This window comes from Mastacembelus armatus, chromosome 7, assembly GCF_900324485.2.
Source record: "Mastacembelus armatus chromosome 7, fMasArm1.2, whole genome shotgun sequence".
Lineage (NCBI taxonomy): Eukaryota > Metazoa > Chordata > Actinopteri > Synbranchiformes > Mastacembelidae > Mastacembelus > Mastacembelus armatus.
This window is the reverse complement of record NC_046639.1, coordinates 1,413,676-1,430,687: the sequence shown is the minus strand read 5'-3', so window position 1 is coordinate 1,430,687 and position 17,012 is coordinate 1,413,676. Positions and strand designations below refer to the sequence as shown.

General features: G+C 42.0%; 1 protein-coding gene across 1 annotated transcript in view; it reads left to right on the top strand.

The window, feature by feature from the left end:
- Positions 1–7,315: 7,315 nt before the first annotated feature.
- LOC113145883 (chemokine-like protein TAFA-2) overlaps positions 7,316–17,012 on the top strand; it is a 35,236-nt gene continuing 25,539 nt past the window's right edge. The window contains exon 1 of the mRNA XM_026333023.1: positions 7,316–7,415. Within this exon, the coding sequence (XP_026188808.1) occupies positions 7,316–7,415 (100 nt within the window). The remainder of the gene's footprint in view (positions 7,416–17,012) is intronic.

The following is a 17,012-nucleotide window of genomic DNA, read 5'->3' as shown; positions in this document are numbered from 1 at the left end:
TGGATGCACAGGTTTGTAAGGGCAGCTTGGACACTAATCATTACCTCCTGCTTCTTATCTACTCACATCACTGATCATCAAACTCTCCCCCCTGCCCACATTTCCTCTTTAAAATGGAAAAAAAAACAACAGCGAAAATATCTGGACTCCCTTAATATACTTTTATCCTGCTCCATTGCTCTCTCTCTCTCTCTCTACCACATTTTTCTACAAATACTGTATTGTATCCAGCAGTGCTGGCAATCCTCTTCTGACACACATGGATGAATGCAGCTCTGGATGAAGTTTTACACGCGCAGAATAACAGTTGTGAGGTTCCCAATTGGCAGCTTCTTGTCTTTTAATCCAACGTGATGGATTTTAAACACAATATTTGAGTCTGCCACACATTATGCTCTATGTGTGCTTTTAAGAGTGTTTTCCCCAGTGGCAGGTGCTGGTTTCAGACCGTCTGGGTGTGTGTGGTCCTGATACATTTAGGCCACTTCAATTCTGAATCTCCAGTGAGAAACGTGAGAGGTTTTATGTAAGCAGGCCATAGGGTGGTTCAGCAGCTAATTCAGCTGAATTTCATCAGGGTCTAAATGTATGAAACTGACACTGTCAGTTGTTTCAATGAACAGTCCAAAACCAACATATTTAAAATGTTAAACAGCATGTGCTTACTTTTTAGAAGCTGGAAAAAATAGAACAATTGTTTTTTTTTTGTTTGTTCGTTTGAAAAATGACTTAAAATGACGAGTTGATTAAAAAAATAACAGCATGTCCATTTCATTAGACGACTAAATGCAGTAGCATCATGTCAGTGACGAAGAAATGAATGGTGGGGAAGGACAGCAGAGGGACAGACAGTAATGGAAAGGAAAGCGAGACGCAGACCAGCTGAGGGCAGTGGAGAGGAGAAAAAGCACTGGTCTTCTGAAAACCACAGTGTGATGAAAAATTAAGTTTGGAGGCACAGGAGAAGAGGGGAGAGCATGGAGGGGGAGAAAGAGATGAGTGGGAGGGAGTGAGAGAAAGTGCTTTTACTGCCGGTCACTTTCACCTGTCTGTCTGGAAGATGGACAGATTAAATCAGACTCCTATTAAAGAGAGCTGGAAACACAGACCCTGCATTCTTCCTGTGCCCTGCTGCTCTGTGAGTCCAGAAACAATGGAGTAGTTTCACCCTTTGAGAGCCTCTTGCGAATTCATAGTCCTTGTTGTTAAATAATCTATGCCTAAAGTAGTTTGTTACTGTTTTATATGCTTTAATGGGGCTCTTACAGTGAAGTTGCTTGTTCAGAGACGTTGGTTCCTCGGACTAAAAACTTTTACTTTTAACTGCATTTGTCAACAAATGTTTATAGTTTTGGATGGATTTCCACTTTGCTCATGGAGCGCTGTAATAATCCCAGCCTAGAGGGTACAAAAGTAAAGAAAAAAAAAAAAAAAACAGATTGAATTGAATTAAAGAAACAATTTCTCCCCTTTGGAATATTTTCTCGTCCATGCCTGATGTTCCCTCCCCTCCCTTCATCAGGGACCAAACTGTGGAGGCCATTTGCATTTTGCTTTAATATATTTCCTAAATTCCAAAGCTTCAAGAGATCCCTGCTTTGCATTTGTTTATTTAGTTCAAAGTGTTTCCTTCTGTTATTGCCCAAGAACCTTGCAGAAAACTGAAGTGTAGTCAAAATGTCACAGATAAACGTGGTGCGCTGTGTATTCTATGGAGAGAGGGACTTTGATGTTATTTTGCAGAGTTAAGCCAGCTTATAGCTGTGGTGAAGCTTGCGCCTGTAGGTGAGGGCTGGCTATTCCATTTTTCTTTTATTGTCTGATGCTGTTGGACTTGTGTGTGATAGAAAAGGCTCAGACAACATAACTGCATTTACCACCCGGATCTGCACTGTCAGCAGACACGCTGCAGAGATGTGTGTTGTGTCTGTACGTGTGCGTGTGTGTTTGACCGGGGGGTGTTTTAGGGGTGGCTGTGTTGTGTGTGGACGATGGATTTGTAGTGACATCAGGATTGTACCTTGCGGTGCAGCGAGTTTTCCAGGTTAGCACAGCGAGCGGTCGACAGAGACGGAAAGAGAAAGAGAGAGAGTGGAGGGAGATAGATGGAGTGTGACACCCTTGGGTTGAACCAAGCTTTAGGGATGTGTTAGGGACACACATGTAGCACCCGATTTGAAAGATGGGGATGTCAAGTCTGTGATGTCAGTCTGTGATGTGCACGCTGCTGAAGTCATAGAGCACTGTTAACTAGCAAGAGACGGATAATAGGTTGAGGAATGGAGCAGGAAAGGGCCAAAAGCTCCCCAGTCCTCATTTTCTATCTCTCTTCTTTCCATCTTCGTCCATATTTCCCCCTGACACACACACACACACACACACACACACACACACACCAACACAGACACACACACACACACACCAACACACACAGACAGTGTTGAGTTTCTGCGATGCTTGTTAAATTGGAGGCTTAATTTGGAGCCGCTGGCTTTCTCCTCAGGTCACATGGAGTGAATTTATCCACAAAGGCCAAACTGTGGAACTCATTAATGAAACACACATGACACACACACACACACACACACAGACCAGCACACACACACACACACACACACACACACACTCCTAGCAGGATCAGGGAGGCCTAATCAAGCTGATACCTCCTGAGGTTACAATTACGTTTAGAGAGCCACAGTCCTAACTCTGGCTACAAAACAAACCCTTCCATTAAGTTACAAAAATACACAGATGTCCTCTGACAAATCATCACACTGTTGTGTCCTGTCAACTCCAATGCATCTTGTCCTGTGCACACATTTAGCAACTGTACATTTATTGCACCACTGGAGAAATAATGTGTACATGCACACGGATTCATCTGAAACTTTGAATGGCTTATTTTCTTCTGGTGTTGCAATAGTGTCTTCTTAGTGAGCCGGATGGTCAAACCCGTCATGTGTTCTGAAGTAAATACAACAGAGTCAGCAGTTTAACAGGAGGAGGTTTAAGCCACATTCATATTTCATGCTAAATTGGCCTAAATCCATTTCTTACCCTCCAATTTATTCAGCCCCTTGAATGTTTGGTCCTCGATCTGATTCATATCTGATTTGACTTTTGTCACGTTTGAAATCCAACCAAAATCACATAGCTTCTACGTCGACAAATCATCTGACATCAGCTCATTGCCCGTATATTAGAAATGCCTTATACGCTGATAAATCACAAGAAACAGAAGCACAGAAATGCCAAAGTTGTGTCATTGGTAACAGTTTCACTAGTGACAAGTTGATTTTTGAACTATAAAACGGGCCAATACAGTTCTTGGATGAAAAAAAAGACAAATATAAACTGTTTCTGTTATGTGTTGTTAAACTCTCACTTATTAATGTTGATGTAAAAATGCCCAAAATGTATTTTTTCACATGGTCTTGCCCTAATTGTTTGTAACAATTGCCAGTTTTCACCACAGATCAGATGAACAGCATTAAATGTGCAAACGTAGCAGAGTCTGTTTGAACAAAGCCAAACAGGAAGTTATTTGTATGAGAGGCTGAAGGTGCTTTATCCTGTAACAGCACAACCCGCTGCCTTAAAACTAACTCAGAAACTCTTCCAGTGACCTGGATTCAAATAATTTCTCAGTATTAAAATAAGGCCAATTCATTTTTTTCTGTACCAGTGACAATGTTGTGACACTTTATATCTTTGTATAAAAAAAAAAAAAAAAAAGAAAAGAAATCATTTCATGTAAATTGCTGCAGTGACTGATGGAGAAAGTGCAGGCATTTCATTTTCCAAATGGCGGCTATCTCAGGGAATGGAAACTCCTTGAATATTAATGTATTTCCACTACTACTTTTTCTCCCCAACCAGTGGGAGCTCAACCAGCGCTCACATGCCCGTGAGATGTCTGTCCGGCTTCAGCTAAGATGCATACAAACACTCACGCCTGCACACACACGCACAGATCGGAGATATAGAGATGAAGCTGATCAGCCATGTGGAGCAGGGAGGGGACTCCAGTGGGACTAATTAAAGGGATGGAACAGACTGCAGAACTCATCGGAGACCACCAGCCTTCCTCCAACTCTATCTCTTTCTTTCTCTTGCTCCTCTGTGTTTGGTTAATGAAAGCTACATTATCCAGGGTTATAGAATCCAGTGCTGTTTTCAGACTACTACTCATACCAGCAGCTATGATCAAACGAGTTTAGGAATCTGAAGTCTACAGTTATGAACATAGATGCATGGGAATAACACAGAAAGAGATGTAAACCAATGTGCATATACAATCAGATCCTAAAATCCCCAAACTTCTGAAGTCACGCCATGCTGTTGGGCTTATCGGAGCATAAAAGCAGCTGTACTTTGTGAGTTTGTGCTGATGTGCACTCACATGAGTCACCGTCGGCTGCTGGGTTTTCCATTGATGGAGACTCAAGCTGTTTAGATGTTATTGATCAGCACCCTATGTTCCTGGGCAGTCACACACACACACACACACACACACACACACACACACACACACACACAGAGGGCTAATTCCACTCCCCTTCTTCTCTCTCTCTCTCTCTTTTCCTGCTTCTTGCTGAATCCATTTTTATATCACACACCCACTCATTCTGCGGCAGACAGACCAAACAACCGGCTATAATGAAGTGGCACTGCATCATGACAAACACCGCTGTGTGTCTAAATGAGCTGGAGAGGATGCAGGCAGCATCTCTGCTTTGTTTTCTAATTATTTACTGCAAGCAGAGCATAGGTGAGGACAGGAAGAAGGGGGTCAAAGGGGGAGGGAAAGGGGAGAATGTATAGGAATATGAGGAGAGAAGAGATGAATGGTAGAAAAGATGATAAGCGACAATAAAGTGTATATTCTGTGTGTGTCTGTGGGAGAGTGGGATGCCCTCTAACCAGAGAAAGCCTTGGCTCAGCCTGTCTGGCTTTGCGGTTTCTCCCAGCTTTAGAAATGCCTGGCTACATACCCAGATGACTCACACAACCAGCTCAGAACTCAAGCCAAGGCTTAACACACGCAAACTTCCTCATGGCAAAAACGCTCGTCACAAACATGCACGCAGAGATAAACACACATATATATATATATATATATATACGTATATATTCCCAGATGCATGTGCACACACAAACGCCTCAGCACACCCAACCAGGTGTGTGTGTGTGTAATCATGTCTCCAGTGAGCTAATCTGCACACATTCTTGCACAAACCTGGAAAGTTTGTTTGTTTTACTTGCATCATCACATGTTGGCTCAAAGGCATTTCACTAGACACTTTGATTTTTTCTTCGCTACATCTATGGGCTCATAGAAAAGTACTGACACTACTAGGTAAAGCCTTTGAAGAGGGACTTAACATTTATAGTTGACAAATTATATGTACTGTCACTTTAATATACTATCGCTTCTGGTTCAAGTTGGTAATCGCTGTTTCTTTAAAAAAAAAAGAACAGAAAGAAATAAACAAATTAAATAATGTTGCATTAAAATACACAGTCACTTTTACTGGACAAATCCCCCACTAACAGGACAATACAAAGACAGAAAACAGAACACAGCTCACCAAGGTTTGGAGATGTAAAGAGACTGACTGTTTGGGCTTCCTTTCAGACTATAGTTATGGGTCAATAGGTCCCTACTCACCTACTGGAACCTACTGGAAGGTTTAGTAGGTCGTTTTCATCTGACAGTTCTTTATTGTTGTCATTACGTACATAAGTCACATCCTTAAGTTTAAGCACAACAACTACTCAGTTATATTTAGGAAATAAAACGTCTCGTTGCTAATGCTAAACGCCATTGACTCTCATTGCCTCCAGCAGGTGTAGCAGGCTCCTACTGACGTATATAAATAGGACTGATAACACTTATTCAATAGTAAGACAACAGTCAGATCAGCTGCGAAGTGAGAGTACAGTAGTTTACACAGTTGAATAAAAGGTTTAAGGCCAATCTACATCATCCCGACCATTCAGATACACCCATTTCCTCTTTTATTTATATGTCAACAGGATGTGTTTGAGTTATTAAGTTTATTTCTATGTTGCTTTTGCTTTGATAGTCTCCTGTGGTTATTAATTCAAACACACAGAAATGTGCACGCATTTACTGTTTCCCCCACTGGAGAAAGAGGATTTGTCTGTGCTAGAAGTTTCTGTCCTACCTGGTGCTTGGAATGTAAAGTGCTTTTCATCATATGCGTCTCTCACCACTTCAGTGTAAACACCTGCCAGCATTTGGACAGAGACACAACAAAAAAATCTTTTTGGTTGTTTACTCATCATCTGCATCATCCACTGCATAAAATGAAAGTAAAAGCTATTATTAAAACTATATCGCCAACAATAATAATAAAACATAAGTCTTGTTTTATTAGACAGTTTTTATTAGTTTTTTTTATTTTGTTTTATTGTTGTGCATGTGTGTGTATGTGTGTGTGTGTGTGTTGGCAGGAGGCATTTGTTAGACCTGTGTAGGTTGTAAAGGATTTGGACTGCTTTGGTTTGGATTACAATACTCAACAGACGTCGTATATTTGCAACTACTCAGATACACAAACACAAAAGTTAATCACTGGACAAAGATGTAGACTATAGTAGCAGAACTTGGATAATCTCTGCTTTTGATGCCATTTTACTGTTGGCTGCCAAGATTAAACACAAGTTTCCAACTCTACCCATAATGACATTCTCGTCTCCTCATCTCTTTCTGTCTCTCACCTTCTGTTTGAATATCTTCTAAAGAACATTTTTTGCCTGGTGTAAAGGTGAGAGAAAGGTGCTGCAGGGAGTCTGTGAAGACTGGTTGGGTCTATATGATTTACACCCACCCTGGGAAGGTGTCTAAAGTTTAGGGACGCCATCTTTAACAAGCGTCAACAACAGCTAGCAGCTTTGCAAGGGTGGACTTAAACACTGTTGTTCTTTGAGCCTGATGCTAACAGCAGCATGCTAACATGCCCACACTGACAATGCTTAAATGTTGATGCTTAGTGGGTGATATGCTAATTGATGCTAAACATAAGGTACAGTTGATCCTGAAGTTGAATGTCATGGGTTTTGCAAGTATAAGCACAGTACTGGAAAAACAAACATATCGATCTGGTGATGGTGCCAAAAGAAAAGTCAAAGGAGCATCACCCTGAACCATATTTCATCATAATCCATCCAGTAGTTGTTGAGATTCACTCGACAAATTTACCAACAACCCCTGAACAAAGCCATGCAGTATACCTCACAGTGTGTTTGGACTATTTGTTGATGTGTGTTCTTGCTTCTTTCTGGCAGAATGCGGGAACGGGGTCCTTGCATTTGTGGAGTAGGTGTGTGGAGTCTACTGCTGTCCCTCTGTCTGGCCTCCCTCACACATGCACACAGGAGTCACACAGGTAGGTACATGTGTGTTCCATATGCCCATCCAGGTGTGTGTGTGTGTGTGTGTGTGTGTGTGTGTGTACAGACCATATTCAGTCAGTGTTTGTGTGTATATCATGGTTTTTGGATCTGTTCTACTGTAGATCAGCACTGCATGCAGCCACTGCAGCCAGTTTCTTTTCACATGTTGTGGAGTTGGAGTGAATAGGCCGCGTGCTCCCCGAGGGAATGCGGTGACTGGATTCATGATGAAATATGAGATGACGAAGGCAGGTTGCCAGGAAGAACATGCAAAAAGTTCTTCAATAAAAAACAGGAACAGTTGTGATTCGATAAAAAGAAAAAGAAACTCTCTTTTCGGTTTAGGGGTTTTCACGTCTTTGCAGTCCCGTTGGGGTGGGGCGACTCTCCGATAAAGCCTGTAGGTTACAGCACAGACAGTAAGCACTGAGCCTTATGGATTAGAAATCCTTGGTCGCATGATACCCCCCCCTCCCATGTGGGCCAAGTGACTGAGTGACGAGCATGATTGAACCCAGAGGCCTCTTACTATTTTCCAGTTCATTTCTCTGTGTGAATGTTGGGTATCTTCGCCTCTCTGGTTTGTAACGATCACCTGTGTGTGACACTGAAAATGACCTACCTCTGGGAAAAAAGCTTTAATAGCGAGCACATTGTACCTCTTACCTGAATCAGGGCTTTTTATGTGCCTGTGGTTATGCAGGCCAGATGCAAATATGAATATGAACCTCTATGTGTTTTTGTGAACCTGCTAATAATATTAACATTTTTGCTGATGAGGCATTAGGGAGGTAACTTCCTCATTTATTTTATGAAGTATGCATTAATAAAATGAATTGCATTACAATATGTGATGTTTCAAACTATTTTAAACAGAACTACCAGTTTATTACCCAGCTCCATCCTCCCTTTACTGAATATATTCAGTTTTACTGTTGATTTATAATCATTCTAATGTTAGCAGTTTATTGTATTGTACTTGGAAATGTCATGATTTAAGTCAAATTGTATGGATCGTAACCTCGTCTAACACAAGCGACCAGGAAACGGAAGCAGATTAAGAAAAGTTTATTGAATGTAGTAATGACAAAACAAAGCAAACAGTGCTCGCACCCGGGACTCCTCCGGAGTGAGAGCACAGTATGTTCCTGTAACTAAAGGTGACAACAGTCAACAAGTAATCCACAAAAGAGAAAGGCGTCCCCCACGTCGAGTCTATTCCTCTTCGTGGAAAGCACAGTCATGAGTTAGCTCATCCGAGCCGTCACAGGGAAGCGACAAGAAAAAGTACATTTGCCGTAAGCTTCAGATTCCTCCGATCTAAGCCAAACCCAGTACTCAATGAAACACTTACTTGTCGTAGCGTGAATCCACACGGGAGTTATAGACAAACAATCCGGCGATCTGTGTCCCCACGAACCCAGCTACTTAAGCCAGGCCCGCAGGTGACACAGATCAGCAATCAAAACAAGCAACACAAAACAACCAAACCAGTTCCTGTCATGATCCAAAAAATAAAACAAAACAGGAAGTCCAAAATTGCGGATCATGACAGGAAAGTCTGCTTCTCAATCTAAAAGGTTCCTTTCTTCAGTGAAAATATCAAAACCTAACGATACATCCAGCAATACCAGTTTCGAGCCTGATGCTAACAAATGCTAATTAGCAGTGGAGGCTGATGGAAATGTTTCAGAGTAAGGGGGCTAATTTGAGACGGCATCCTGGGTCGGCAGCTGAGGAACAGAGGCCATGGGAAGGAGTCTGGTGGTGGATGGAGTTCATGTGGTTTGTGGAGGGTTTTGTAGGCGAAGCAATGGAGTTTCAATCTGTCGTTACACTAAAATATATTTGAAATATTTTATTTATGCAGATCACGTAAATACAGATGAATCTGCTAATAAATGAATGAAAACACGACCCCATGTGACTATACAGGCCTTAAAGGGCAATGATGCTACTGAATCCTCAGTCTGGATTTTGACAGTGCCAAAGTTGAAGATCTTTGACTTTCCAGCTTTTTTTTTTTAGGGTAATTCAAGGCTGCTCCTTCAGACTTGTAGAGCAAATAAAGGACCAAACCATGGATATGACTAGCATATTAAAAAACCTACTCAGCCAAAATAAATAATTGGTAATGACAAAAACACCTGAGGATAAAGCCAAGAAGTGATGATAGTGGATGTTGTGCTTGGTGTTAACTACACATGATAGGCAGTGATGGCTTGAAAATGTTAAGGTCTGCCTTTGGCTTTCATGTCAAGACTGAGTGGGAGGCACAAGCTGCCCTTCCTCTGAACCGTCCGACTTTGTCATTGTCATTGACGTCACTGCTGCTAAACATGTTTATGCTGCACTCGTTGCTGTATGTCCCAACATCTGTCTTGTATGACTGTTTCGTTACTGAGTGACTGAAAATGAGTGATGACTCCGACTTCTCTTTAATGCTTCAAAATGAATGCAGCACCTTGGACAGTACATCCAGCCTTTGGCCTTCGGTGTTGAGACTGAAAACGTCTCATCATAATATTCACACCACAAGGTTGTTTGTGTGAGTTTGTGCGTGCCTGCAGTCAATGTGCACGTCCTTGGAGGAATGAGAGTATTTACAACAGCGGCTTTGTACGTGCGTATATGTGTCGTATCTGTTTGTGTGTAAAATCGACTGTGCCGTTCTCATGATATCCTGCGCTCACAGAGAGACTCCTGACAGGGGAAGGGCATTTTCATAAATGGAAAAGATGGTGAAAAGCGTGAGGAAGGAGACTTTCTCATTGTGGTGTATCACTGTGCGTTTACTGAAGTGCTGAGGTCTGCACAAATGAATGAAAACAGTGAAAACACCAGGTGAAAGAGATGATCAGCAAAGTCACACGATAAGAAAAGTTTAGAGGTTGTGACCCTGTAAATTCTGTCGCCCTCACCTGTCATCACACCAGCCCCTGAAGAAAAGGCATTAAGAGTGGTGTATTTTGGTGACACAGTCGTGTGTGTGTGTGTGTGTGTGTATATATGTGTAGAGCCTGTGTGCTCTTGTTTATGGGTGATTGATTGTTGAATAAGTTGTAATCAGGGAGTTACAGTTTTATCCGGTTGCTGGTTGTCTGAGTGGAGAAAACTGTCTAATCATAATTACTGAATACAATCCCTCAGGCCACTTCAAGGTTGATGCACACACACACACACACACACACACACACACACACATTGGGACCTCTATTTTTGTGAGGACACTTAATGACATGATCCATTTCCTAGCACCTTACTGTAACCTAATCACGTCTAAGTGCCTAACCCTAAAACCACGCCTTGATCTTCAAACAGGAGTCTGAAAAAGTGATGACTGTGTCCTCGCTTTGATACAACTATGGTCAGAATGGCTCTCACAAAGATAGAAGTACAAGTACACACACGTATTTGCTGCAAAAATGTTGTAATGTATTGGGCAGATTGAGTGATTAAGTCGTTCTATTCAATCCTCCTGAATGTGGCACCACAGTGCGTGACGAGTGCAGCGATGAACTCATCCTCCTCCTTAAACCTTGTGCAATATCTACTGTAGCAGTTTTTCTTTGCCTCGAGTATTCGTTTAATTACTATCACTTGCGTTATCGGACCTGCTCTGCCTGGGGATCATTGTTTGGGATCAATTCAGACTTAAAAAAGACGACAACACGGTGCAATGTGTGTTCTGTAAAGTAGAACCGGAGAACCACAACAGCACTTCGTCAATGCTTCAACATCTGGACAGAACACATCCGGTTGTGAACCAGACCAGCTCACCCAGCGGAGCCGACACAAGGTAACGTCATTTTAAGGCAACATGTCGTTTACACAACAGTATCAATGTTTAAAAATGCAAGAGTCAGTTTTATCCGATTACCCGAGTAGTCGTTGAAATATTCTGTAGAACACTCGACTCCAAAAATAATAGATAGCTGCAGCCCTAGTTTTGAGTCCCTGGTGAATTTTCAAGTCAAACACGGACTGAATGACTCTAAAGAAATGGACGCCAAGTGTCTCTGATGAAACAACACAGTGTGTTAGGGGACAGCTTGGAAATTCTGTGGATGTGGGTTCGATAGTTCTGAGGCTCAGTGAATCCTAAAATCCAATACTCAAAGTGAAGCCTGAAGAGTGCTCTGAGAGAAACTCCAGGTGCAACTTGTGGCAGAGTGGGTCTGTTTGCCATCAAACGGTGTCAGTAGTATGGTGTCTAGTCCAAATCCTAATGGTTTTCAGCACCTGGAGTGTCCTGCTGCAGTTCCCCCACACCCACTTAACAGGGACAGTAACAGTGGCTTAGGGAACAGGAAAAACACGCACAGCTAAGGTTTTACTACTTAAACATAAAGCTGTGATGATGTGTTGAAAAATGTTGGAAGATTTCTGCAACTATAATAAAACCAAAGTGGCCACTACTGTATTAGCTGTCTACATTAATAGCTGCTTAGATACACTGTATGCAGTACAGTACATACATATGGGTATCAGTTATATACTTCATTGTTTATCGTAGATAGTTATAACTTTAGGTCACTCCAGTGTTAAGAGAGTGCAAACACAGTGTAGTTAAAGGATCCTTATTGTTTTGGTGTATCAGCTCTGTTTGCAGTCCTCTCTTGACAATATTACAAAAGCAGTTTTGCACTTATGAAAGGAAAAAGGGTATTTCATGTGGGTTTTCTTTTGAAATGATCAGACATAATGGACCACACTTGGTCAGCACAGTCCGACAGTCCGTTGTTGAGGAGGTAGAAATGTACCCGTGTGTGTGTGTGTGTGAATATATGTGCACGCCATCGTACTTTCTGTTCACATACTCCAGATTTTTTCGTCTCTTAGGCCAAAACAGCAAAAGATGCTTCTCCTTTGCCACTGGTGTCCCTGCATCTGTTAAACCATCCATCTTCCTGTCTGTTTCTCTTATTCACATACTTTATTATATTCTGTACATTGCTGCAGGACTATGTGAAAATTACAGGCTTTATACCCAGGCCACAGAGCTCGGGTTCTCAGATCGCCTGCAATGAAGAGATCTGAGTTGATGACAAAGTCTAGGCCTTGGCTAAATGTCTGAGTGGCTTTACCAAGAGTCTTGGAGAAACAGCTTGGCTTGGATTTTGAAGTAAAGCAGAACAGCGATTATGCTGATCACTTCACCACACGCTGTCGAGTCATTGATTCTCAGTCTATAGGCTGCAATCTCCATACATCGTCACTGATTAGAGGCTACTAAGAACTTAACCTACCCTGAAAGGCATTCGCTCTGCCAAGACGGGAAATAGAGATGTGAGGAGAAAGACATACAGGGATGATAAGATGAACCGCTCTCATACGAGCTCAGAAGGGACATGTGCATTCAGGCAGCCGTGCACACGGGCCTGCAGAAAGCGCACATGCAAAGACCCACACAAACATGTATGCAGACTCACAGAGGCTCCCTAATGTGATGTGTGGAGACAGGCTGTCTGCCCTCCTTAGAGGCTGCTCCAGAGTAAAGCTGCACTCTGTGCTTGGTCTACATCACAGCAACATATGGCTCCTGAAAAATTCAAGCTCAAACTTACAAACGTGCAATTTTTAATGCCGACAAACATCCCAGCATTCCCTACCACTTTTAATTCACATGTCATGAGAGGGAGAGCGAGCGTTTCTGTTCATTCAGAGAAAGAGAGTGATGCCAAACAGTCAGCTAATCTTTAGGAGTCGGACAGTAAACAAAGAATAAATTCATCGTTCAGTGTTATCCAGTCTTGTGCAAACATTATGGATAAATCACAAATTACTGTATGTTCATATCGCACCAAAAGCTTTAAATCAAACGCCAGGGTTCAGTGTTTACACAGGCGAGAATGGTTTTTATTAGCGAGGTTGATCAGTTGATCAGGAAAATGGAGTTCATGTGTTAATAATGTTCGGCTTTTTATTAATAGTTACTACAGTCTTTCCCAATATCTTTTAATAAGTTTGAGTTGTAGAAATCTTTGGTCCTAAATATTATGAAGAAATATCATAAAACAAGCTTTACTAATATATACACTATACAGACAGAATAGTTATACATACATACAGTAAACAGATCAGAAACTGCCTCGTATGGGTGATCGTAAAAACCCCACACAATATTATGAGCACAGCTAGGAAGTTAAAAGTCTTAGCATACAGGATTTATGAGACATATTTCCAGACAAAGTGGAAAACGCAGGTGGGGTATAATTTCCAGAGGGATTTGATCACAGCACAATGGGACTTTGGAGTGAAACAGCTGCAGAGGGCTGTTTACCTCCACCCATATGCCCCGTACCTCAGGAGGCAGGGGTCTCTTTAATGCATGCAAATAAAGCTTCTGTTGATTGACTCAAACACACGTCTTGGAAAAATTATATATTTTATTTTTAACATTTTATACTATCAAACCTATGGAAGACATAAGCAAGAAAATGGCACCTTAAAACTGCAATTACTGTTTTGCAACTTCCACTATGGTCGAAAAAACGATGTATATCCATCCATCCACCAGCTGTACCCCCTTAGTCCTAACCAGGGTCCCAGGGATCTGCTGGAGCCTATCCCAGCTCTCTTTCGGGTGAAAGGCAGGGGTCCACCCTGGACAGGTCACCAGTCCATCACAGAGAAGCATGGATATATTACACTTTATTGTTCTGACTAAAGATATGCCACAGAATGGAGGAGACCATTGCACCACAGTATAAACAGTAAAGGTAGTTTCAACACTATTTTTAGTCCCAGTACTGTAGGTCATGTTTAAAATTACCATTTTGCCCTATGGCCAAATGTTGCTCGTTATCCAACTGTTGCACTAGTTTCCACTGACGATGTCATGATCTTTATCCCACTGCCCTGCAGCAACAAAGGCAGCCGCTAGTTCTGATCCGTCCATTTGTTCATCATCATTGGCGTTACATACTGCAGCTCTCTCACGCTCTTTTTCTCTCTCGCCCCACTTCAATTGGTGTTGTTGACAAATTCCAAGGAACCACATTTACATAAACTCACCTTCGCCAATCAGTGTGTCCTTGATAACACACACGTTGTTTTAACTATGATGAACTCAGTTATTACAGGAGTGTATTTGATAACTGGCTACAGGCGCTCTGGCCTTTTTGTAGTCTATCACAGGATAATCTTCTGTGTTTATTCCTACTCAGACATGATTCCACCAAATATTCAAAAGGATGTGGAGATGAGAAATCTATTTTCTAATGTCTGTCAGTGAGACTGCCTGTATGCTGAAATATTGAGGAAGAAGATCACAAGGCATCCAAAATGGCTTTTCTACCAGGGGGAAGAGTGGTTATAGCTGTTATTTTTCACCAAGTGCAGAAAATGAATATCTATGAAAGTAGAAAGGTGATGCCAGACAGCGTGATGCACTCTGCTAGGAGGCAGTATGATTCATGGCCTACGCCTGAAGAACCAGGTCGACAGATAAACAAAGCGGACCGTGAGAGTGTGATTGGGTTACTAAGGACCGGCCATGTGCTGTGCATATATCTAATTCTGTGTCTGCACTTTGTGTGTGTTGTGTGTTAATTCTGGGTGTGAGATGAGTTCATGAGATCAAAAGTGTGCTGTTAATTCACAAATCTAAAAATGGAATATAATGTAATGAATATGTGAAAGAGCTTAGTGTGGAGGAATACATTACCCAACAGAAAATATAAATATTGATGAGCAACAGCACTACACGTTTAGTACTATAAGTATATTATTGTTCAAATATTTTTACTGGAGCCAACCCCAGGTGACATTGGGGGGCAGTACACACCCTGGACAGATCACCAGTCCATCGCAGGGCTGATACATAGAGACAGACACTCACACCTACAGTACAGGCAATTTAGGGTCACCAATCAACCTGACCCCAAACTGCTCGTCTTTGGACCGTGGGAGGAAGCCAGAGTGCCTGGATAAAACCCACACAGACATGGGGAGAACATGCAAACGCCACACAGAAAGGGAACGGGATTCAAACCCAGAACCTTCTTGCTGTGAGGCCGCCACGGTAACAACCGCACTGCCGAGACATTTTACAAGAAAAGTGTTATATTGTTGATGGTGCAAGAAGAAAAGTCAGCAGATCACCAAAGTCAGGATGCCTGAATGTAAAAATAATCAGTAGCTATTGATAATGTGGCCGAAACAACAGAGAGGAAAACAGTCACTCCGCTAACCTAGCTATAAACATGAAATTGAAAAAACACAAAACGTATTGTGATCCACAGTAGCCGTTAGAAGTCTACACTGTTCTGAGTATAAAACGCCTCATCAGGACAAATAACACAGAAACAATCCCACTAAGAACATCGCCTCTTTCGCATTTTATTGACAAGTACACGACGTTTCAATCCTTCGATTTTCCTCAAGTGTCGAGAACCTGAGAAAGATGCAGAGAAGGCATTAACACTCACCCACGGGAAAAGCCGAACACATTTACAGTACTGCATGTGTCTGGGTGCTACATTCACTGTCTGGTAATGTGCTCGCAGTAATTGGTGTAAATTGGGAAGTTTCCTCTTGCTGCACAGAGAGATCACCTCATTGGGACCCTCTCATTGCATTCATTAGAGCTAATCGTTACCTGTTAGCTCGTCGGCCAACCCGGCGTACGCCCAGCCTGGTACAACTTTGTGTTTTCTTAAGCAAAACTAAAACCTCTATTGACTCTCTGCCTTTGGCTGAGCCGCTGTATGGAACTAGGAGGGTAACAACAGAGCGGGTTAACAGGTTGGCAAGAGAACTACAGGGATACACTATTAAAAGAGTAATGACTAATTAGTTTTGATTGCAGTTTTTACGAGTCATAAAGTAATTCTATTTCCATTAGATCAACATATGTGTTGGTCTTTGGGTCTCCCTCTCTCTCCTTTGTCATTCCACTACCACTCCATCCCTCTCTCTCTTACCGTCTGTTTCATATTCTCTCTTTCCTCCAGTTCCCAACTTTTACTTTATTTCACAGCTATTAAACCAGGAAATTTCAATCAGGTAGCACAGCATGAATTTCTGCAGGGGCAGGATAGAAAGAGTGAACTTTTATTTAATGCAGCCGTTCATTCTTTTCTCCTCTCCACCTCCATCCCGTCTCTCTTTTCTTCCGCAGCTGAACTCAACCTTGGCTCTTTATAGTTTATGATTCAATTTCCAATTTGTCCTCCAGAGGTATTTGCCTGGTGGGTGGCGCAGTGGTTTTGTTCCTGTGTGTTTGTACAATACTTGCCTTTGGTATTCATAGGAACACAGTCTTACGAATACGTGCATTTGAATTTCCAATTCCGTGTCTGCAATTCTTTTGGCTTTACTTTACATGAAAGTCACATTGAGGTGGGAATCGCCCTTTCACGTTGGCTTTTGACAAGTCGGGGGAGATGTGCTGAAATGTGTATAACCAATACATATAATTTCCTTTCATTAGAGTCAAGGATGACTACGGGAGCTCACTTTCAGACTTGGAAGTTGTTGGTTCATCTCTCGCCCTTAGCCAGAAGCCTATACTTTGCTAAATCTAACAAGAATAAGATACGTAGATCACCTGAGTGATGGTACAGCTCTTATATCATATTACTTTT